Consider the following 25027-nt stretch of genomic DNA (forward strand, 5'->3'; position numbering starts at 1 on the left):
GAGGCCCAGCTCACAGGGGTTTAGGTCAGGGTTCGTCTTCAACACCGAACTGGGAAAACTATTTCTGTGTGGACATGGGTTTGTGCACAGTGACATTGTCATGTTGAAAAATATAATTGCATGTTGTCGTTGTAGCAAGAGTTCCTTTCATTGGAACTAAGGGGTCTCAGAGCGAAACAACACAAAAGTATTTAGAGAGCTGCAACCACATACTTGGGTCCATATTTTGTACAGTTAAATGTAGTCAACTGCCCTGAGTACATCTAATTAACATCCTCCTGCCTGATCCTGCTCTATAAAATAAACAGACAGACGTGGATTAAAGTAGGAGTGGAACTGATCATTTATTTTCTTGATTAAATGACTATTTGTTTGGTCTTTAAAACATCAAGATACAGTAAAAAATGTCACATAATTTGTATATGATCTTCAGTTTGCTTTTTTTTTTTTATTTTAAACCAACTCTTCAGAATGCAAACATTCAATTTACTCTAATTTAAGGCAGGAGAAAGCACCAGATCTCACACTGGAGAAGCTGGAATCATCAATAATGCTTTACTTAAATGATTAACTGATTGTTGCATAGATGACATTTAATTTTGTGTTGATCGACCAGTCAATTAATCAGCTGTTTGTTTCAACTCTAGATTAAAGGAGAAAGACGAGAGGAGAGGGAACTGATGGTGGTTTCCTGACAGTGTAAGAGCTAAGTAGCAAACTGATGCCAGTGTTTTCCTTCCCTGACCTTGAAGGAGTGCAGTGATATCTAAGCCTAAACTTTATCCTTTGAAAGATGTGCCCCTGCTTTCAGTGGAGTGTAAAGTACACCTAAATACTCCATATGAGCAGCCTCGTCCTCTTGCCGACACCCCTACCCCCTCTCAGTCCATGCTCTGACCCTCCCCCCCTCATCTCTCTTAACACTTTGACACATTTGTGATGCTTGCGTCTCTCCCAGCGGGCTTATACGTCACCTCCTTGTCTCTCACTCAGTGGCTGAAACAGAAGTTGAGGGCCGGTATGGGACCGGCTGACTGGGGTCCATCACTCATTGGCCCAAAAGAATAAGCAGCATGATGGATGCACACCGTGTTGGCATCTGCAACCAGAACCTCAGTCCTGGTCTAAATGTACACTACTAAGCCACCTCTGCTCCCTGAGTGTGTGTGGGGTGACTGACATACAGTACCACAGGGTCCTGCACGTGTCCTCAACCCATCACTCAGTATGATGAAACACATTCAAACCAACATACTGTACCAGCTCTTCTTTCTCAACATTACTTTATTTCTGTACAAGTGTTGTCAGCCGAGACGTCCGAGCACAAAACAACGTTTCTCAAAACAACGATGACACAGTTCAGAGGTGTACAACTTTGATGGAAGGTAAAACCAGGAAACACTTTAGATCTCAACCGATACCAATATCTCTATTTAAAGGTCCTATATGTTACTTTTTTTTCTTTTTTTTTTACTGTTGATATCCAAGATATATTTGTGGTTTTAAAACCATCTTGGTGTAGTTTTATGTCTCTCTGGTGTTCAAGAGAAAACAGCTGCTTGCTGTGGCTGAAACAACATTATGAGGGAGGTGAGAGTGAACCATAGTGAACGAAACTCACTATAAAGCTCCATAAAGCCAAGGGGAAGTCCGACTCCTTGCTCACTGTCACATTGTTTTCACATTGTCATTTGAAACTTGATAATTACAGCAGCTTTTTACAGAGCTGTAATTAAGATGCTAGATGATGCTAGAAGATATTTTGCAGTTGAAAAATGGAGTGGTCAGTGCTTTCTCATCCACAGATGTGTGGCTATGCTGTTTTTAAATAAGCGTGAACATATCTCTGTCATTTTTCGTTGTTTGGCATCTGTCATATACATCGAGATGATATATCTGTGGTAAGTCAGGGTAAGTGAATGACTGGATAAATTAATTAATGATGATACTGAGATGTTGAAAGAACAGTCAAAAGTACTAAATATGGAGAAGATGGGAACAGATTTGTTTTGTTTTATTTTAAAGCAAATAAGTAAAAATTAATAAATTAACAAATTAAACATAAATTAGGAAATAAAACCTCGAGAATTAAAGCTTAAAGCAGCGTTGCACACCTCAGGGGTGCTGGGACGAGGCCAACATGCATTATATTCCTGTGCATCAAGTGTTACTTCCTTTTTACAGTAGGTGGCGCTATCACTATTATTTCATATTATCATGCAGACCTTTAACCTTGATTGTTCCCCTTTCTGTAAGTCGCTATGGAGCCGTTTCATCACACCCATGAGCAAGACCCATAAAACATGTAAATCTCCACTAGGCCTGACAGGTGTGCACTTTCATGAGTTTTCGAGCATGTTTAGGTCCTCAAAATGGCGATTCATTTATATGGAGAATAATAATAAGAAAGGTTTCTATTTTAAGAGGGTCCTCCTTGGTGCTTGCCCCCCCCCCCCCAAAAAAAAACTGTCCTCAGATGCATTAATAGCGTTCATCCACACTTCGTCCGCTCTTTCTTTTCTATCACTCACACTCGAAGCTGCTTCCTTGCTTGCGGTCTTGGTCTGCATTGTTCGGGGCAGAGGTTCACATCCCTTGCGGAATCTGGTGTTGCCCTTTAGGGATGCGCTCACTTAACCTTCAAGTGCCCCAGTCGTGCCTGGAAAAGGGTTTTATGACTCACACTTATCCCCCAAGCTTTTCACTCACTCCCACAAGCACATGCACCCCTGCCTTCCCTCTGGATACTCACAAACAGATGCACATATAAGGTGTGTAATAATAGCAGTCCTTAAGTGGACAAAGCCCCAGGCTCTTCCTCTTGATGCGTCTAATGGGATCTGCTGATTGACAGCCTCAGTCATCCCTTTGACCAAACATGACACTGAGTGTGCGACACACATGTCATGGGACACACATGAAATGTTTGTGGCGAATCACAACCTCACGGAGTCCTGATCACCACTAAAGATTGTGTCAGTGCTCGGGGTTGGGGTCAGGGTCAAGGTTGAGTTCACAGGAAATGTGTGTTTTCATCATGTCTTATTTAAGTTATTGATGTTCTTTATGGCTACAGGAGCATATGGCTACTCTGGAAAAGCACACATAGGGGCTATTATCATTTAATTATTCATCAAGGATGTTGTCAGGTCTCCTTGTGTATTGTTCACCATTTGGAAAAATACTTAGACATGTGGATTTACAGTGTGGAGATTGTCTGTCTGTGTGTTTTATCTTTTGATTAAGGTGATGTAGTTTTTGAAGATGGACAGCAGATCCATAATGCAGTAATATAAGTAGGGTTGTCAAACAATTCATTTTTTCTTAATTACGATTAATTGCTGAATTCCAAGTGTGAATCGCGATTGATCGCATGTTTTATCACATGATTAAAGTTCCATTATTTTGCATTTCAGAACTGTTTTCTCTTGCTTGATGAAACATAACCGTGAGTCTGTCTGAACTACAATCTGACGTTAGCATGTCTGACGTGTAATTATGAAGATGTCTGATAATTTATTTATTCGTAGACGAGCTCTGGGTAAGTTATGCCTTGAGAGAACTTCTTCAAATTTGGCACAAATATTAACTTTGACTCGAGGATAAGCTGATTAGCTTTTGGTGTTCAAAGGTCAAATGTCAAGGCCAGTGTGGCCACATAAAATACTTTGAAGACGACTCTTCACATAGCAATTATGACAAAATTTCACGCAAATGGTTAGTTATTACATATAATTTTGGATAAACAGGGATGTAACCTGAAACTGGTCCGAGTGGCACATAGAGCTGCAAGGGGGTAATCCTAATTTTATCATGTAACACAGAATATTTCTGGAAATGCACGTTTTCACTTTCTTCACAGAAGAAGATGAGAAGGTCAGTCCCCCTCTCATGTGTCTGAGTTAAGTATTAATATGTTGGATTTAATTTGTTAATAAACAAATAGAAAAGTAAAAATTGGAGTTGGTAGTTTCTGCTCGGTTAGTTGTAGTAACTATTTCCAAAATGAGCTCTCATATAGGTTCTAGTATCAAATGATAAATGACAAATTTCCTCAAACTATTTCTAAAACCAGACTTCCACAGATTTCTAATTACAGAGATTTGTTTTATTTTTTTATGCCATCTTGCAGTTTCTAATGATTCAGTTTCTTATTTTTGCTATGTTTTTTTTTTTTTTTTTTTTTGGTTCAATTTTTTGTTTCTGTTTTTAAAAAGCTGTAGTAATCATTTACTTTATATAGCATTGCTATGGCAACAAGCTACCAGCATGCATTTGTGTTTGCATTTGCTTGACTGGAAGAATTCCCCCAACCTTGGTCAGCTGGTATATGTTACAGCTGATGGCTCCACTCCGATGATGGACGAGGCCACAAGCCAGTGGACCCCCCCCCCCCCCCTTTCTCCCCCACCATCATCACCACCACCACCTCCACCCTCCCACCCAAAACACACTCTTCCCCTTGAACACGCCTCTCTGTGGTGACATCACCGCCACACTGGCTGACAGCATCTGCTGATGGCACGCACCAGGGGCCTCCTGTGTCAGTATGTGGCCCCACGCAGCCATCAGCCTGTCAGTTCATGTCAACCCAGCTCTTCATCCACATATACACCAATGGAGCCCCTGAGTATTCCTCTAAAAAGACTGTTGCAGTTCCATCATACAGAAATAGCTTTCTTAAATATAATACCGTTATTCTCTGGCATCTAACTTGCAGGCAAGTGTTAATTCAGTAATGACACTGTATAGAACTGAAGAGCAATTGATTAATGTTGTGCCATCTGTTATCACACTTACAGTAGCATCAGTTCTCTGAGGACAGTGCTGTTTTTAGTCTGGGAATGAATCAAGGTCATATCCAGTATTACTTAAAGGATTCAAAGTGCACAAACACATACTCATGCATCCTTAAAGCTCCACTAGGAGTTCATTTTAATCTCAAAATGAAATCAGATAACTGTGTAATATTAAAGGTGTCACTTGCAATGAACTCTGCAGCTCTGTGGAGCTTTTTAGCCTCTTTAAGCTCATAGTTTTGGTTTTATAAAACATTTATTACTGTATGGTTTAGTCTCAGTGCTGTCATCAAGCCTGTGTCTGTGCCTGCTGGATGTGTGAATGAGCAATTATTGCTAACACCTTAACCATAGCAACTTTGTGAGCCAATAATATGCAAGGGCCTCTGTTCCTCTCCTTAATGCTGATCTTTTAATGGCTAGGATGCATGGATGGCCATTGTTGTGGGGACATGGTGTGTGGGGTCGGACATTTCATATTATATAAAATGTACATATGATAATCACATAATGGAGCCTCACTATTGTTCGCAACCTTGTGACTACATGGTAAAATACACAATAATGTCAATATCAGCAGCTTAGGGAATAAGCTTGGACCCCTGCTATTTCTGAACTATTATTGTGACCAAATGGTCCATATATGCACTAGTTGCATATCTCTCAAGCCACCACATGACACATTAAACACACAGATGCACATCTGGACCCTTACAGTAGGTCAGTAGTTAAAAATCGACAGATCCACGTAGCAGTCAACACAGTGACCTTGTCTGTCATCTTGAAAAATGAAGTAGACTCTGAGACTTTACCGACAGTGATGGCTCCAGCAATAAGCATTAGTATATGGAAGTGACTCCTTCATTGTCTTATAACAAGATGTTAAATTCGTTCACATGCAACATCTCCTGCAAAGCTCACGCTCTGGTCTTACTTTAGGAGGACATGATATACTCCGATGAGTTACAGGATGCAGTATTTTTAAGACCATGGAATGCAGTTCTCTTTTGACAGGGTGGGGCACCAAACTCTGTTGACATCTCTGGGTAGCCTGTCAGAAAGTTACACTGGGTGTCAAAAAGGCAGAGATCATATTATCATAACCGCTCTGGCTTACAGCGGGTTATTAAATCGTGGTAACTCCCTTGTTAAGTCTGATGTTAGCATGGCACCGCTGTCTTCTGTAGGAGCGGCAGAGCAGTGGGAGTCAGAAGATGAGCCCCAGGGGACGGGAACATGGGATGGCAGGGGGAACAGGCGCTGTCAATAATAAGATTTATTATCCATTGGGTCGTCCCAGGGAGGGGGCGGACGGAGACCGCTGTTCCCTGGAATTAGCCGTCAGGTATGGTGGGGGAGACTGCTGGGGGGGATCCCTAAGAGGATGGTGGAGGGTATGTGTGGTGCAGTGGCCTGTCAGTAGCCCCAGTCAGAGGGCTGAGGATAGAGAGATAAAGAGCGTGGAAGTATCAAAGCTCTGAAGTGGAAGACAACTTTACTCAAAGTCTAGTCCACACCGCTTAGACAAGGCTCAGTCATCTTAGGGATGTGACTGGAGTTCAACACTCGCAGATCCACTTATGTGATGCAGCATCTGCTGCTTAATGTTGATAAAGCAGCATCTACATTAGTGATTTGTCACACGTTTTGAGTGGATTTCTTTTTTGGACTAATGGAAGAGGATCAGACCTGTAATATTGCAGAGAGGATAAAAATAAAACTTTGATTTTGTTTTGAAGGGTTGGTTCACTTTTATCACTTTCAGTGGTGTCTATCCATGCAGATCCCTGTGGTTTTATTCGCCCAGATTTTCAGATATCTGTCAGGCTTCTGCTTCCACTTCTTTACAATAGAGACGAGTGGAAGTTTGTTTGGAAAATGACATCCAAATTATAATTACAGTTTCTTATAGCTTGGATCTTATTTTCATACCATTGGCCATCTATTTAACAGTTCTGATTACTCAACAAAAGCAGTCACTGGGAATATGACAGCATTGTTTAAAAGATGACGAACAGGGCAAGAAACACAGGCTGTGAGATAATCAGATTATTATAGTATTGTGGTGTAATTTAGTCTTTCACAAATAGTAAAGTGAAAATATTTTGGATTTGGAACTAGGGATGGGAATTGAGCACCAATTCCAGATGAGAATTGGTTCCAAATGTCAGCATTTTTTTTTTTTTTTTGGGCACAACAATGATGTTAAACTTGTTTCTGTGCTGCTTGAAACTTGCAACAAGGAGTCATGGTGTAGAGGAAGAAACTGTAATTTATATGAGACTGAATTAAGTACAGTCGGACATTTTTCAGTTGGACAGTTTATTGATACAGCGCTTAAAGTTTAAGAATTTAACAATGTGAACCCCAAAGAATTTAGTGGACCTGCATGGAAAGATTCCACTCGAGTGAGAAAAGGGGTTGTACCCCCCCTTTAATGTGGCTGTGGTACTAGAAGGCAGGCTACTTGCAGAAGGAGCGATGAGTGCAGTGTGGTGCGACTGGAGTAGATTATCTGCGGGGCCACAGCCGCGAGTCAGCAAGAGATGGATGGACGATGTGTGAGCTGCATGCGTCTGCAAACGGTGTCTTCACCGCACAGGGCGCCACTTTGCTCAGCCCCCCCCCCACTTTGCAAGGCAGGCCACTGTCAAAGGTCTATTAAGGGAAGATTGAGACCCCAGGTGTATATGTGTGTGAGTGAGTGTGTGTTTGTGTGTGAGCGCGTGTGTTCACATGCTCATTGGTCATGGTCCTATAGTGGAAGATTGAGACCCCATTGCTCCCAGAGCCACTCAACCAACACAACCTGCAGTGGTTTACAATCAGAGCAACACCGTCCATCCATCCCAGCTGACACACATGCACACACGTGCACACACACTGAGAGATACACACCAATGGTGCGGCTCACTATAGATGTCATTAAACAGCAGCCAAGGTGGAACAGCTGTGTGACAGCGTCATGGACATGGCGAGTGTCATGATGTTTGGAACAAGGGTTTAGAGGCAGATTGAGGTGCAGGTTAGGGATGCAGGGGGTGAGGCTGTGTGTGTGGGGGAGGTGTAAGAGGTTGTGGGGTGGGGATTGTGGCAGCACCTTTGACAAGCCCTATTTGTCATCTGCCAAGATGACCAAATAGCTCTGACTGCAATACAGATGGACTGTGGGAGAAAAAGTGACTTCAAGCCAGGCAACTAATCCTGTACAAAACACCCCCTCCCCTCCCTCACCTGCACCCATACACTCTCTCTAGCTCTCTCTCTTGTGCTCTCTGTCACACACCTAACACGCCCACAGATCGGGGTCTTGGTGGCTGAATCACCTGAATGAGAATATTTGTTTACCATTGTGTCAGATGGAAATCTGCAATTCACATATAGAATAACTGAAGTGATCTTCAGCACAGACCAGTGTTGCACTGTTCCACACAAATTTACATCTAAAACAAAAGTTTAACAGCTGATGGAGTTGATTTGTTTGTGTTAAACCACACTCTTTTTGGATTTATTGAAGGATAATAAAATGACGTATTGAAATAATAATAATAATATCGTGTGAGAACACAGTGACATCACTAGAACAATAAACTGTAAACAGTCTATCAGCCAGATTATCTAAACCACTTTACTCTGAGGTAAAACTGAAAGTGAGTGCATATGAAAGGTTGGTAAAAACCTCTAACTGTACAGGAAACCTGAGAGTGTGACAGGTCATAGTTGAACCTAGACTGTTCATAAACCTGTGCTGGATGTTTACAACAGACAATGTCTGCATTAACTTTACTGTTTGCTGTTGTTTCCCACGTTAAATAAGTTACGCTAGCACTCACTTTAATTCATTTGGATAATACAAACAATGTAAAACAATAACAGTCTGATAATATCATTAATAAATGGTAAGGGGTGATACATGATGCAGTGTATTGTCATAGGAAAATGATGAACAAGGCGAAAGCTTGAAGGAAGCCAGGACATATCTCTTCAAACATCTGTTTGATGCAGATGTGTAACAATGGTTAAGTGCAGTTTAACATGTCTGTGCTCTTAAGTCTTACTTGTCCTGACAGAGAATTAATGATTTTCTCTGCCAATTAGGATTATAGAGACTTAACACAGAATTATTACCCTAGAACCTTATGCACATCCACTGTGAGCCTCTTCCTGACTGTACAGGTGCAAGGCACAGTGTGTGCGTGGGTTTGTGGGTATGTGTGTGTCCTAAACATGCAGTCAGTATCTCAGCAGCCCCCCCAGCTTGCAGTGATTTGTTCAACAGTAAATGTTTGTCTGAGATGAATTCTCCAGCTGATCCAGTGCTGCATCCTGGCCGACAAATGAAACCAGCGCCTGAGGGGGAGTGAGGGTGGAGGGGAGGAGAGTGAGAGAGAGAGAGTGAGGGAGGGAAAGAGAGAGAGAAAGAGAAGGTGCACTGTATGGAAGTGGAAATCAAATCATTTTATTATTTGTCACTGCAGCCCTCGTGGTCACGGTTTGTTATCGGACGCTAATTAAAACGGCAACAATCCTGATAATTGGCAATTAAAGACATGTGAAAGAGACGATTGGAAATGAGCTCCTCACCGGGTGTATGAACTCATTCGTTACTCTCTTCACTCTGTCTCCTCTTTACTCATTATGAAGACAGAGTGCTGTCACTGACCACCTCAGTGAATGATTGGTAGAAGGGAGGGGAAGGGAGCGCAGATAATGACATTTTCTTTTTTGGGGGAAGGAATAATTTAAATGAATATATTAAGCAGCTGATTCATGTTGCATTAGGTCTTTTCAGGCTGTAGCAGTGGAAGGTTTTTACCTTTTTATGAAATACACTGCAGCTTCTGGCAAATTAATTAATTAAGGGCTTTTCACAAATGCAATTTTGGCTGTTGTTTCTTTTAGCAATAATAACACAGAAACACAGGCAGACTGTCCAGTTAGCCAAGCTTAATTCTGTCAGGAGAGACTTTACTGATACAGGGGATTAAAGAGTTATTAATAATGAATTTATTTCAATAGTGTGCACAAGGATAAGTTGAGAAATGTTTGTGAAGTCATCATTTTTTGCTGGTAGTCATGTGAGGAGCAGTAGTGGAGTGGTAGTGATGAAGATGTGAAGAACAGGCTCAGATGAAGAATTGGATGGTTGAGATTTGGTGGCAAATTGGGTGGAGGTAGTTCGCATGGATCGGACACTGAAGTGACAGCTGCCAGCAGCAGAGACAGGGATGGTTTTTAACAGCTGGGTCACAGAGGACATAGCAAATCCTGGTTTGTTGTAGAGCTGAACAATATGCAGAAAAAATTGAATTGCGATTATTTTTGGCAGATATTATGTTTACTATATGAGGCACAATTTTAGTTGGAGTGGTTATTTTTTAATTAAATTTTCACAAAAAAACAATAATAATAAAAATGATGATGATGTAATTTTTGCTGGGGGCTTGCAGCGCCTGCGATTTGGCTATTTGCTCATGGAAGCCTAGGGTTCATGTTAAATGATGTTTGACCTATTGCTAGTGGGTATCAGGCTTTCATCTTAAATCTTCGGAACCCTTTGGCAGGTGATGCCCTTCTCAAGCCCTGACCTGTCATGAAGCTGCCTTTAAATCCTATACTTGCTCGAGCAAAGAGCAGATACTTGGCAGCATGGCCTGGCCTCATGACTTGACCCACTGGACTTCTTTTTTAACAATGTGTCCGGATCTGACTTGAATACAATTTTAGTGTAACTGATAGAAATGATGATAAGACTCAAACTGTAAAACGCCGGAATCCTCTAATCCTCTTCTACCCACAGTGACCCCACATTTCAGACTTCAGTGGAGAGGCTCCTGGCTCATGTAGTCTTTAATCTTGTTGAACAGGGACTTGGATGATCCACAATGCAAATCCTATTCTGTGTGCGGGTGCGTCAGCCTGCCCAGGCCATCATAAAACAACATGATGGATACACAGCCAAATAAATAAATAAATAAAAATACTTAGTCCTCTTTTTTTTTTTCCTATTCCGATCTCTCTACTCTCACGCCTCTTCTCTGATGGATCTGTAAAATGATATAACGAATGAGAGCCGGGCAGGAGGGATGAAGGCAGCGAGCAAAGAGACAGAGCATATGATTTATTAGGCTCATAAAAATTCTGCCTTTGTTATTCCCTCTCATTTTTTTATGTGAAGCTTATTAAAGAGCACACCTGCCAGAGTCCTCAGACAAACTTGTGTTTTGTGTGTGTGTGTGTGTGTGTGTGTGTGTGTGTGTGTGTGTGTGTGTGTGTGTGTGTGTGTGTATACTCACAGTGTTAAGCATTTGAAATGATGTGTATATGTGTGTATGCTCACACACTGACTGGATGTTTAACTATTGTTTTTGTTTCGCCTATGTTCAGGTTTTCTTACTGCTCTGTCCACGTTGTTGTCCTCAGGTCCCGCCTTTTCCCCCCACTGTAGCCCCGCCTCCCAGCATGTGTTCAGGACACGCTACAAGATGGTGACCCGCCTGGGCTCCAGCACAGCACACACGCTCCACTACAACCCCGCCCTCTCCTGGAGAGCTAAGAGGATCCAGTCTGCCAGGTAACTCCACAAAGACAAATATACACACACAGACACACACGGAGACACACACACACATGGAGACACACACAACTCCTGCAGGTCTGGGTTTAATGTGTCTCAATGGCTGATATCCCTCAGTGCAGAGCAGGGCACTGTCTTTTATGTCACCGTCATGTGGAGCGCGAGTGGAAGAGGTCGGAAATTTATGGTGCTCATTTTTACACAGTAGATAACTCAGAGAATAAACCATTTACACCAATGTGCTCCTCACATTAATTTACACCAGCAGGGAAAGTGTCTCACCTAGGCCAGATACAGACAGAGGGGAGGGTGGGTGGGTCTGTGTCTTAATGTCATTACAGCACCCATCTCCTCCTTATTTTATTTATTTTTTTTAACCTTCATTTTTAACGCTTACTTTAATCCCCCCTTTCTCAGTACTCATCCTCTGTCGTTCTCTAATTCTCACTCAGGATAGAAACCACCAGTAAGTTTTAATCTCACAGGGCTGTAGCTAATAAGTATTTTCATTTTTGGCTAATCTCTGTTGTTTTGTTTTTTTTTTTATTTTGACTATAAAAACTTAAAACGATAAAACAGTGAATGTTCCATCACATCTCTAGGTAGTTTTGCATCTCCTCTCTCAGGCTTCTCTTTGGAGAGAGGCTCTGAGGTGCCCCATGGACTGGGCTTGGGGCGTGGCTGAGAGCGGTGACTGCTTTTTGTGACATCACAAAGTAACAGAAGTCCTGACAGCTCATATTAAAGCTCAGTTTCTGAATACAGGCTGTGTGCATTTCTCTGTGGACTGAGGCTTTGATACGTTCACAGTATTAATATAGAACCTAGACCTGCTTTATAATCAAAAAACACATGGACATAATAATAAATTCAGTTTACAAAGATATACAACAGAGAAAAGCAGCAAATCCTCACATCTGAGAACCTGGACCATATTTTCTGCATTTTTGCATCATAAAGGACATTTTATTTCTGTCAGCTATCAATTAATATACAAATCATTTCAGCACCAGTCTGTGAATATGGAATCCTGCATGAATCCTGCATGACTCACTGGTGCATAAAAATACATGTTCTTTGCCCAAAAACATAAAGATGTTTTTGGGTGAGGTGGTGCTGAGGTCAGAGTAGAGAGTTAATTAATGTTTATGAGGAGGCCATTACTTGGAGATGGACGTTAAGTTAAAGCCTCATTCATGGCTTTATCACGATGACAAAGACGCTACATCTAGCATTTATTAACCAGGTGCTGAGCTCTTTTCCCTGCAGTAGCTACATCCTGTTTGAACTTTGGTTATGAAAGCTGTGACCAGGTTGTTGTGGTTGGTTTTGATGATCTGTTAACGTGCAGAGAATTAGCAGGATGCTCTTCCCGGAAACTGGCTGCAGTATGACTACACAGTCTCACACACACACACACACACACACACACACACACACACACACACACACACACACACACACACACACACTACAGGGAGCTGAAAATGGCACGAGTGTAGGTTTGTGCTCTGTGTATTGTTTCATTGGTTAAAGAGCTGAAACTGGCAATTCTTTTCATTATCGAAAAATTTGTTGATGTTTGAACAAATTTCACCCAAGGCGATGTATTGAAATTTTTTATTTTATTTTTTATTCCCCAAGATTTTCAATGAAAAACTATATAAAACAAGCAAATCCTGATGTGTCAGAAGCTGAAAACATTTGATATTTTTCACAAAGTCATTTATTTCAGCAACAGTTCTTTGCTGTCACTGTAAATGTTTCTTAAATTCTGAATATGTTGATATTGGAAACATGGTACATCCTCTGTTGATGTGTCATCCACAAACCTCACTGTAAACACGATTTGTATAGAGACTATTTCTTTGGTAGAAAGTAGCTCCAACGGTCTCAGTGTCTACATGCCTTTAGTGGTAAGTGCAAAAATGTCTTCTCCACATTTTGGATGAACTGGTCTGCTTGAGGAGCCACTGATAATTAAAGCGTTTTGTGCGGTTGTGTTTTGCCTGTGTGTGTGTTGGTGATGAGGGGGGTTCATTTGTGTAATCCAGATTTGGTGAGACAGAGGCCCCCGGACAGTGGCTGGACTCAGCCTCTGGTGACTTATTACTATTCATTTAGCTGCTGCAGTAAATATTGATTCATCAAGGGATTTTCAATTTGAGCCCCGTGACATCTTGTGAAATATCACCAAGTGTGTAGAAGAGAGGAAAGAGATAGGGAGGGAGGGGGACAGGTCGGTTCCCCAGGGATAGTGGATCACCCCCCACCTCATCCAGTCATGCTTATCTATCTGTTTAACTCCAAAGACCCTCCACTTTTATCAGTTTGCAGCTATTGAGCAGAGCATGAGCTCATGTTCTCTGCTCTTAACTACTGAGTGCTGCTCTTCATCTCTGGCCTATCAGACCCACTGGACCCTGTCCTCATGTGTTCTCAGCTCTTATCTCTGTGTCTGGTCATTGCTGAACCCCTTACTCAGAGCCGGCCTCGACCCGCCCTCACACTACAGTGTCTTCTACTCAGATAATCAGTATAGATTTGGCATGGCAACATAACACAGATTTAAGTATGAAGACACTGTTTTGATTTTTAGATGGGGCTAAATAATACTGCTACCAAGACACAACAAAGTCCTCTCTTTCATTCAGCGCAGGCAGTCGAAGTTCTCATATGTCAAACACAAGTACCCATGCAGCTGTAGACACAGGACCAACAAGAGGCGTTTTGTACAGTATTATCATGATGAGTTTATGATGAGTTTATTCCACACCAGAGTTTAATAGAAAACTCTCACAGCAGCCCAAACGAATTGTCCTGGACCGGAAAATGCACCAAAGTTCATTTTTACCGAACCAAACAGGTGTGAAAGAATCCTGGTTGGTACAAAAAGATAAATCAAGATAGAAATCAAGCTGCTCTATTAACACAGTCACAGACAGTTCAAGATACGTGCACCAACAGGTTTCTCTAGAGTGTTATGAGCTCTGAAGGGCATTTCATTTATTTTATTCATTTACTTCATTCATTCATTCAGTCAGCTTTTATTTATACTGTTTCATTGAGGCATGGCAAATCTATTTACATGGAGGCAGAGCAATAAAAGCAGAGTTACTGTTTATTGCAGTTATAGTGAAACTATTAATAAAACATAATTTGAATGTAGTTGTTTTCTTAGCAAAGTGACAAAGTATTTTACAGAGAAAAGAAAAGTCAAAGCAAACATTCAAATCAAAGGCAAATGCAAAAAAAATCATAACGCACAAGAAGGAGAGAGTTAATTTAGAGGGACACCTGAAACGGTGAGCAGCATTTTTTTTTGATCCTGCAGAAATTATTTAATATGGCTTTATGTGGTGTCATTCAGTAGTAACTGTGTCATTTTGTGTGTTTTTGAGTTGATTGAAGGCCACAGGAAATGCGGTTCTCCCTACCCAGCTTTCTATGCTCTCCACCTGGTATTAGCCATAGCGAGTGTGGTGGTGGGTGATTTAGTGCCGGGCAGCAGTTTGAAGGGGGGGAGGAACCTGCTGCAGTATTTCAGCCCCCGCCACCAGAAAATAGATATAATCTCAACATTAACTCCATTAATAGTAGCAGGAGTTGAATTAAGAAAGCCGTAAAGCATGAACACTGCAGGATGAATTACAGCCCAATCCGCCCTTCATCTCTCTCACACACACTCTCCATCTTTCTCCCCTGTCCCCTCTTTAATTTTCTGTAGCCATGTTTGCTCTGTTGCTGTTCTTTCTCTTTAATGAAAATTTAAGGAGAATTCTGTGTCACATCTACATATGACTGTTTTTTGTCTTGTCTTCCACTTACCTCTGTCTTTGTCTTATTTATTTCTGCCATAACGGTTAAAGCCCCCAACATGACAGGACACCCCCAACCCCAAATAAGTATACTATTTTTGATTGTATACATCTACACACATACACACACACACTCACACACTGGATCCAGGCGCTCATCTCCTTTAGTGCTTCAGTATCGATCAGTTCAGGATGTAAGAGACTGGGCAATAAAGTGAAGCAGCGCTCCCTCTTCTTCACTTCTCTCCTCCTTTTCCCGCATTCACTCCCCCCATTCATCCCCTTTTATACCCCAATTCATTCATTTACTCATTACCCATCACATTAGTCTCTACCTGTCTCCTCCAGTCTCATGTTATGAAGCTCTTGTGGTGCTGTTCACACCGTATTCTGCACAGATCCTCCCCGGCTCGCCTTAAAAGAGGATTTTGTTCATTACAGTCAGCTCCCTTTAGTTATAGGATTGTGATGTGTAATGACACTGCTTTGGTTTCCTTTAAGTGCCTGAAGAAGAGCAGCAGTCCTCACTGTTGGAATTAGCCAGATGACTGTTTTTTGCTGTGCTCTGTTTCAAGGGTAACTGTTTCCCAATATGAGCCTGCTAATGCTTGGGTTGCAGACAAATAGACGAGGGCAGCATTATTCTGAGCAGTCGCGCGACCCTCCAAATTCTTCCCTGTCACTAAAACAAAAGTCGGATCATTCATCAACAGCGCGGGTAATGCTGAATCGCGCTCTCCTTTATCTGTGCATCGCATGGTCAGAGCAGACCACGTGCACACACCTGCATGCATGCACACACACACACACACACACACACACACACACACACACACACACACACACACACACACACACACACACACAACACTGGTAGTTACGCATGCAGACTAGTCTCCAGGGACTTTTTCTTTGTGCCCTTGCCCCCTCCTCTATTTCTTCCTTTTTCCCCTCCATATGTTTTCTTTCTTTTTGTGGAATCTCAGTTCTTCACTCTGACCTCCAGTCATTGTCTTTATGGTTTATAACACATTTAAATGACTGTGCAACACACACAGTCTGGGCTGAAACAATTAGTTGATTAATTGATTCGTTGATTAACAGAAATTAAACCAACAACAAATTTGATTTAATTTTACTCATTCATCAAACAAAGATTGTCTAATGTGAGGATTTGCTGCTGTTGTGTGTTTTAAAAAAAAATCAAATTTGAATGGAAATGCATTTACACTGTTAGTTGGTCAAAGTAAAACATTTAAAGGGGTACAACCAACTTACAATGCAGTTCATCAAAATATTTTTTATAATATAACTTTTATTTATTCTGCTAAAAAGTAAAAAAGATATAATGTATCCAAAAAGACATGGAAATCTCACTTTACACAGTATGGGACCTTTAAGTTAACATCCCTACTAAGTTGGATTTACAGTCCTGTTATTAACCTGCTGCACAAAAACTGGTAGAGCTGCTGTATAAAAACTTTTACGAGTCCTAAACTGTTTGTCCAATGTGGATGTTACATTATATCAAAACTTTGAAGCTCACAGTTATTGTTTTGTTGCAAATCCCCTTTTCTCTGGAATATAGACCTAAAACAACAGAAAATGTTACCAGACTCCACTGTGCAGCTTGTAAGAAAAATATCATCTGTATGTTTCACTTTCTGACCAGCTAGTCTGTAACATAGTCTGTCCGCTGCAGTGAGCAGGTTGTGCACAGTGAGTTTGTTGAGCTGCTGATTTTTACGAAAAAACAACAGGCAAACTGAACCAAACAGTAAAGGAACCTTCCATCCAAAACAAGGAGCTAAAAGAGGCTTAAAAAATGACTGTATAGAAATGTCCCTCAGGCCTTGTAGATGTACAACAGACAACATTAGAAAGGGCTTCCCCTTGAAGCAACTTGGGTTCCCTGCAGGGGAGGATTTGTGCATCAGATGGGCCTGGAGGCTCTCTGATAACAGATATTCCTCTGGAGGTCAAGGACACCACAGGAAACAGGCCAAGGAGAGTCTGGCGGCAGAAAGGGAAAACTCTGCCTCTCTCTGATGTTGTAGTTTTTATGCTCTCTGCTGTTTGTTCCTTTCCCTCCTTCCTCTCCTCCTCTCTCATTACAGGCAGATTATCTTATTGTGTAGGTAACTGCTCCCACAGAGGCTGTTTTCACTAATGGTGTTAGACCTGAGGCTAAAACTCATTCACATGGCTGCATGTCTCACATTAGTCTGTTGATTAAAATGTGTGTATGCAAGCAAAAACTTAAAGTCTGAGAACTTTATACAGTAGGAACTGCAGTTTAGTCTGAATTTTGGAGTTTAGCTAAAAATGTAGTTTTATTAATGCTTTTTTTTTTCTCAGATCAGAGTTCAGACCACACACTGTACCAAAGACCCACTGAATCAGATGGTCGGAGATTAGTTCTGCTTCGTTAGCAAAACCTGAGAGATAAATAGAAGAATGGAATAACATTCAAACCCAGTTTGATGTTGTGTTGTGATTTTATTTCTTCACCCATACACTGGTCTCTAATTTACCTGGATTTGTCAAAACTGGGTCATTAGACACCTCATGTTGGTCCAGTGGTCTAAGAAGAAACAGCCTGGAGTATCATTCTCCCATTGCACCTCAGTGAGTGTGCACTGGAGTTTGTGAAGTTTAATTTATGCATAATACGGCCCCTCTGTGAGTCTTTGTAACATAAGGTAACCTGTACCACCAGCCCTCCTCTCATGTTTACACGTGTCTTTGCAGAGGGAGAATTCCTGCGTACCACGTTACTTGAATGTGGCTGGCAACCTTTGCCATCCCCCTCTCTCTCCATATTTTCTGTCTGCTTCGATTAAAATGCCAAACAGCGACATAAAAGCTGTGCCAACATAATTTCTTGGCAACAGTTATGAATTTGCACTTTTATGAGGTAAATGTGGAAATGTACCTCAGATTGAAACAAGTGTATAAGCAGGACAATCACTCTGAGACTCAAAAACACAAACTCTGTGTGAAAATGTCCTAACAGACTGGGTGTCACACCGCTGTTCACTCCCCCACACCCCACCCCCCGGACTGCAGCCCTGTGTCGGGGTTAACTGCCATCTGTGTTAACTGTTCATGTCATATCCCCATTAACCTCCATTGTGGCTCCCCAGGCCGCCCGGTCCTTGTTTAAGCCTCCCTGGGTGGCAGTCAGCGCTCCAACATTAGCCTCCATTACAGCTCCCCTGGCTGCAGTTGCCCTGTGTAGGGCAGCCACTGATCAGTGAAACTGAGTGTCTGTGCCTCTGAGTTATGGCACGCAGTCAGGTAGACCGTGTGCGTGAGCGCAGCTGATGGCTGATATTTGCTCCCTCTTTTTCTTATTTGCAGCAGTGCAGCAGCTCGCCGCAGGCCGCAGCGCGTTAAGCGTCTGTGTCAGTTGTTTTGTGCGTGGCATGCGTTTGGGGTAACCCTCTCTTCTCTCCGTAATGGGAGGCATGAACTCTCGCTCCAAACCCATTTCCAGCCCATCTGAAATACGGCAGCAAATTACCTCCAGTGGCGCCCTGCACACCAGCCCCAATCCGCCCCAAATAGAAGTGACAGGACAGCGCAATTTATCGCCATAACCCCTGCACCGCCCCACCACCACCCACCATCCCCGCACACATACAGGCACCGCACACATACACAGGTCTACTGGCTCCTGAATGGTGAGCATATGTGTGTAGAGACCTGTGATTGTGTGTACTGTACGTACTGTAGCAGAGGTGTGTTGTGATACTGTGTGTGTGTGTGTGTGTGTGTGTGTGTGTGTGTGTGTGTGTGGTCTCTACGCTCCAGTGTAGGGGCCAACCTCGCTGCTCTGGCCCCCTGCCCTGCCTATTATCTCATTGATTTCCTCCTCTCCTCTTTTCAATTCTCTCCATTTCCACACTGCCGTCCTTTCCATTAGAGGAGCAATTTAACAGAGTGCTGTGACATGGGAGGGAGAGAGAGAGAGAGAGAGAGAGAGAGAGAGAGAGAGAGAAGGGGGGAGGATGGAGACTAGAGGATGGGAAACATAAAGTGTGGAGTGAGGAGGGGAGATGTAGTGGAAGAGCTGGAGGGAAGACAGGCAAAAGAGGGGTGGAACTGAAGGAGATACAGTAATATCCTTCCAGCATGACTGGAAATTTCACACAGTTTGTAAACGGAGCAGAGGGATAGTTATAGTCACTCCAAGTTAAACTCTGTCCTCTGTATAAATATGATTTAATCAAACATCTTTTTGAATTCATATTTGTCTCTCATTTCATGTCCTCCCCTGACCCTCTTGTCCCTCGCAGGAGTTTCCTTCAGAGCCGTCTTCGAGCTCCTCACGACAGATTCCCGTCAACACAGCACTGGAGAGGAGGCGGCATGTGCTGGATCGGTGGTTCCCTGTACCGTGTGTCAGCCAATAAGCTGTCCCGCACTGCAGCGTCCAACATGTCAATCAGCCGAACAGGTACACTGACCCTCGCCATGCCAATCATCCTCATCATCAACAACACTGGGCAACAAAGGCACAGATGAGGCAGTGATGGTTTAGCTCCATTTGAATGAAAAATGACAGTTACAGGACTTTGATCATTCACCGCTGAGGCGCGGGAATTTAAAACACACTCACTCGCTAATTTAACTTTTATTTATTTATAAATAACGATGTAGAGAAAAGTTACTTGACTTACTTCAAATGTGTCATTCAAACTTGTTCCACATCTTCAAAACTGAGTCTGTATGTTTTTATGCCTCCACAGCAGCGACAGCCGGAGTCAGAGGCATTATGTTTACGGACTGTCTGTCCATTGGTCCGTCCCATTCTTGTGAACGCAATATCTCAGTAACACCTTAAGGGAATTTCATCAAATTTGGTACAAATGTTCATCTGGAATCAAGGATTTAGATTTTGGTGGTTAAAGGTCAAAGGTCAGGGTCACAGTGACCTCATAACACACAATTTTGCCCTTGTGAATGCAGTATCTCAAGGGACCTACACATTTGACACAAATATCCACTATGACAAAATTTCACACAAATGGTTAATATTTTTTTATGATTCTGGATAAACAGCAGTGTGATCTGAAACTAGTCTGAGTGGTGGAGGCAGTAATTCTAGTTATTTCTTCTTTAATTCCTTGGGAAAATTCACTCAAAAAAAACACAACTGTTAAGTTTTAATGGATCTGTTGTTTCTGAGCAGGAGAAAAGTGTGAAGAGTGTTTCACTCAATAATACTAGAGCTGCTGAGTCACTGTCAAAATGCTCACATTTCTAGTGCAGTCATTCATAAATGGAGTGTTCAGTCTTTTAAATGTGTTCTAGTAGAATCTACTGATGAATAAATTGTAATTAAGAATTTTTTAATGCAGGCAGATGTTGCAGGGATCATCATCATCCTGCTGTCATTTATGGATCAAAGGGTGTTTATGAGGGGCTTCAGAGGAGATTTCAAAAGAAAGAGATATATATATTGTGTACCACAATATACCCTAAAAATATCACTATACACAGTAACTGTCTCTTAATCATGAATTTCCTAATTTAAAGTGCACACATTTGAATCAGCCATTATATGTGCCGTAATTCAAATCAGATCAAAGGGGTGAAAGCTTATTTGGCAGAGCACTCAAGACTAACTAGCTGGGTATCATTTGAACAGTTTGAATCTCACCAGTCATTTTAGCATTTGATACTTAATAGATTTTGATAGTTTGTGCTTGGGCATATTTCAGTTGGTGCGAAAAAGGTAGTGAGGTTCAATACCCTGCCCTATTCAGGACATGCCTTACGAGTACAGGGCAGTAAATCTGAGTGCACCAGAGGTGATACAAGGCTGTTAATTCATGTTTGTGGCTGCAGCTCTGTCCACATGCTCTCTAATGGACTTAGTAGAGCTGGCTGGATTTGCCATCTGAAATAATAAAGTTGTCATCTGTCAGAGCAGCGAGGGGGAGGGTCTGGAGAACTGGACGGTGCAGATTAAAGCCTGGATCTGCCTCTACCTCCTTCATGCTTCTCTCTTACACACACTCTGTAGCAACTTACACCTGCAGGAGAAATTGAGGAGCTCCACTCTGTTAAACTCGTGACCAGCATCTTAACGCATCACATTCCTGCATCCTGCAGAAACGAGCCTCAGGTGTCCTCTCAGCAGGAGTCGTGGTTTCATATCTTCCACCACTGAGCTTCACATTTGTTCCTGGTCCGGAGCCAGCGGCCTGAAACTCTGCTGCGCTTAAATCACACCACAGCCCGGACAGTCAAAACACTACAAAATTAGAGGTCAACTGTCATCTGTAACACCAACCTCCTCACCTCCTTGTCCTCTTCTCCGCTCCTATTCATGGCCTCCAACAACCCTATACACACATACACACACACACACACACTCACCTTTCCCTCCAGTGTTTTCGGAGTGCGTTGGGTACACAGTGTTTATGATGTTGTCAGACAGAGCTGGACGTCACGTTTGGCTTTGGCACCTACACGTCAAACCACAACAGTATAAATAACCAGTCACATATCAGGTTGTTATTGCATCTGGCTGCACAAACACACTCCTACAGCAGACAGCTACAACACTATTCTCTTTATTTAATTTGGGAAAGATGGATGTAATATTACACCATTAGGAAATGTAAGATTAAAACACTTTGAATAATAATGAATAAATCAAAAGACAGACAAAAACCGACCTCCGCTCTCCTTTCAAATATGTTTCAGTGTGTTATCACCATGCTAAACTGTTAGCTTGTAATATAGTGGAAACGCGTCACAGCATCAGTCAGAAGGGGAAGATTATTCCTCATGTTTTATTGTATCATTTTGTATATATCTTCTCTGCAAACATGTGGCATCCACAGATGTTGAAGTGAGTACCAGTGGCACAGGTTTAGCTTTAATAATGATTATTGGCAGGTTAATGAAAAAATAAACCAAGCAAAGAAAAATATGATAATTCTTAGTGCGAATAAAAAAGTTATGAAATCACGTTGAAATTCAAGAACAGTTTTATCAATATATTTCTTTTTTTTTTAGTTCGTGCCTGATCCTTTACTGTCTATTAGAAACATACCTGATGTTTGTGTTGAGTGGAGATGGTTGAGCTGTGTATGGGACATGCACCTTTATCCCGTTTGTCTCTGTTCTCCACTTTCAGGAAGGTCCCCCAGCCCCCACGTCTCACCCATGATTCCTGCGTGGAACCGCCCCTTCAGCACTCGCCACCTAGCCAGGTAGGCTTCTCACAACCTGTTTCATCTCTTCTCATTAGAAGCTCTCCAGTCTGAACGTTTCTGCATACATATCCAACTTTAAAGCTTTTTAATTAACAGCATTTATATGTGGGCCATCCTTCTGGCTCTCTTTATACAACAGCCACATCTTGAAATCAAATCCAACCCAGAGTGTTGCATTTGATCCTCCTCTCACTCTCTCTCTCTCTCTCTCTCTTCCCTAGTATTAACTGCCTCTCATCACTCTCAGCCAAGAGCTGCAAAGCCAGAAGTAATCTTAAAATTAAAATTTGCATTTGGAGGATACCTATACCCAAAGCCTCTCATAGGTCTGAGGGTTGAAACTCTAACCGTGGTGAAGTTTGTCCTCTTCAGCCACAACAGGCAGCTGACTATTGATTTGTAGATACCTGTGGTTTGTCTGTGTTCTCTGAATATAGTCGTGCAGTTCAGCGGAGCCTCGCCATCATCAGACACGCTCGCCAGAAGAAGCAGCAGAAGCAGTACTGCATGTACTACAACCGCTTCGGCAAGTGTAACCGCGGCAACAACTGTCCCTATATACACGACCCAGACAAGGTGGCAGTCTGCACAAGGTAACGTGAACACACAGTGTCATATTAAAAGGGGGAGGGGTCAGACTGAGTAACAGGAGGAGTTTGATTTTGATACTTCATCCTCAGTAAAGAGATAAAATCTTCTTCTCTTGTACGTGTACCTGTTGTACATCTGATAGTAGTGAAGTAGCAATACATTTCTGGCATCCAGGGTTCAGACGTCAGAGTCCTGATACAAGCTCCAGTCAAAGCTTGGATGGACATGAAACAAATTCAAATCAGTGCAAAAAGATCAACTACAGTGGAGAATCAGGTCCTTGAAGGAACAAGTCTGTGCACCTAAAACTGATCCATCATCCAGTCACAAACCATCACATCCTGTTGCATCTGTCACTAACGGCAAACTGAAGCTCAAGATTACACTGATGAAACATCCAGCAGTTAAAATCACTACACTTTCAGTTACTGGCTCAGTTTTGGATTCATTCACCAACAGCACTTCCTCTTCACCATAGCAACAGCACCTCAGACATATGAGTATGATATTAGTTTCCATTCTACACTGATGGAAAATGATTTCTGAGGAACAACACTGGAATTATTAAAACCAAGATTAAACACAGGAACACGGGAGATTCCTGTACATATAAACTGTAACTGAGAACTAGCAGCTCATCCCACTTCACACCTCTATTAGCATGTGTTCTTTCAGGCTTCTTGTTGTTGTTTACTGCACAGGTTTCTGCGAGGGACATGCAAGCAGGCGGACGGGACCTGTCCATTCTCCCACAAGGTGGCTAAGGAGAAGGTAATGGACATGTGCACCCACACACGGCCTGGATGCTGGACATCATAGTGTTTTATGGGTTTTCACTGCAAAGGCCAGGGTTGAGTACAGTGTGTACAGTCGTCGTGTATCGTGTTTGCCTTCTTGGCACAGCTCCTTTTTCCATGACACAGGAAGGAATGAGTAAGACTCAACCTGATGGGGTGTTCAGGGAGAGGCTTGTGGGTAAACAAGCAGCCTAAAGGTTCTGACTGGAGTGTCGCCTGATCAATGCACAGACGAGTGGGGTGGCTTTTTTTTTGTTTTGTTTTGTTTTGGTTTTTTTTCTTGAATGGTTGAGTGTAGCCCAAAAATGGAACCTGATCTTCACCTCAAAGCCACCTCAGACCTGTGTCTTGGTATCTCATCTTGCTCATGAGCAACATCAGCTCAGTCAACTGAGGACTAGTTATGGCTGAAATAAATATCATAATATTTAGTCAATGCACAGAAACAACACATTTGTCAAAAACAAATTTAATAAATGATAATTACAGTTGTGATGGGTGTCATTCACAAATGACTCCATGTTTAATCAGTTGATCCACTGTATGAATCAGTATTAAAATATTTCTTAGTTGCAGCTGTAAAAAATATTAAAAAGATCATCTGTCGAAGTTGATTTTTTTTTTAATGAATATTGTTTTGCCAGAGTGTGATTCCACCAAAGGTTTTCTGATATTGAGTCATCACACAGGCCAAACTACAGCAAACCAGACTCAGACTAGGGATGGACATTAGATCCAGTTTATTGAATTACAGACATTATGAATCTCAGCCAACAGCCCAGTATATTTAACTGGTTGTAATTCAAACAGGACCAACATATCAAAAGTGAACCAACACAACAGTCAGTGAATAAAAAAAGATATTGTTATAAAGGTGAATCAGATTTCAGTTCATTGTAACTCCAGTGTGTCACCTGGTGGCTCCATCCACAAGGATGTGTGTGTGTTCTCTTGCCTGTTTAAGGGAAAGTGTAGCCGTTCAAAAAGGGAAAGTCATTTTTTACTTTTTTTTTTTTTTTACTTGAAACAAACAACCCTCCAACAGGTGCCTTGCCTCACCCTCCTCACACACACACACACACACACACACACACACACACACACACACACACACACACACACACACACACATACACACATACACATACACACACACACACACACACACACACAATGCCCTGCACCTGTGTTGGTTGTCACACTGCTGCCT

General features: G+C 42.1%; 1 protein-coding gene and 1 long non-coding RNA gene across 3 annotated transcripts in view; one reads left to right on the forward strand and one right to left on the reverse strand.

The window, feature by feature from the left end:
• zc3h3 (zinc finger CCCH-type containing 3) overlaps positions 1-25027 on the forward strand; it is a 57715-nt gene that overhangs the window by 21089 nt on the left and 11599 nt on the right. For both annotated transcript variants that reach the window (XM_071486512.1, XM_071486513.1), the window contains exons 4-8: positions 11223-11373; positions 19496-19656; positions 22351-22426; positions 22867-23022; positions 23722-23791. In XM_071486512.1, the coding sequence (XP_071342613.1) occupies positions 11223-11373; positions 19496-19656; positions 22351-22426; positions 22867-23022; positions 23722-23791 (614 nt within the window). The remainder of the gene's footprint in view (positions 1-11222; positions 11374-19495; positions 19657-22350; positions 22427-22866; positions 23023-23721; positions 23792-25027) is intronic.
• Positions 19566-22389, reverse strand: LOC139626235 (uncharacterized). The gene is made up of 3 exons (XR_011692161.1): positions 22267-22389; positions 21585-21673; positions 19566-19701 (listed from the first exon to the last, which is right to left on the reverse strand). It is a non-coding gene; the product is annotated as an uncharacterized lncRNA (long non-coding RNA).

Source organism: Trachinotus anak, unplaced genomic scaffold, assembly GCF_046630095.1.
Source record: "Trachinotus anak isolate AG129_WGS33_773 ecotype Australia unplaced genomic scaffold, CSIRO_AGI_Tana_v1 ptg000010l, whole genome shotgun sequence".
NCBI classification, from domain to species: Eukaryota; Metazoa; Chordata; class Actinopteri; order Carangiformes; family Carangidae; genus Trachinotus; species Trachinotus anak.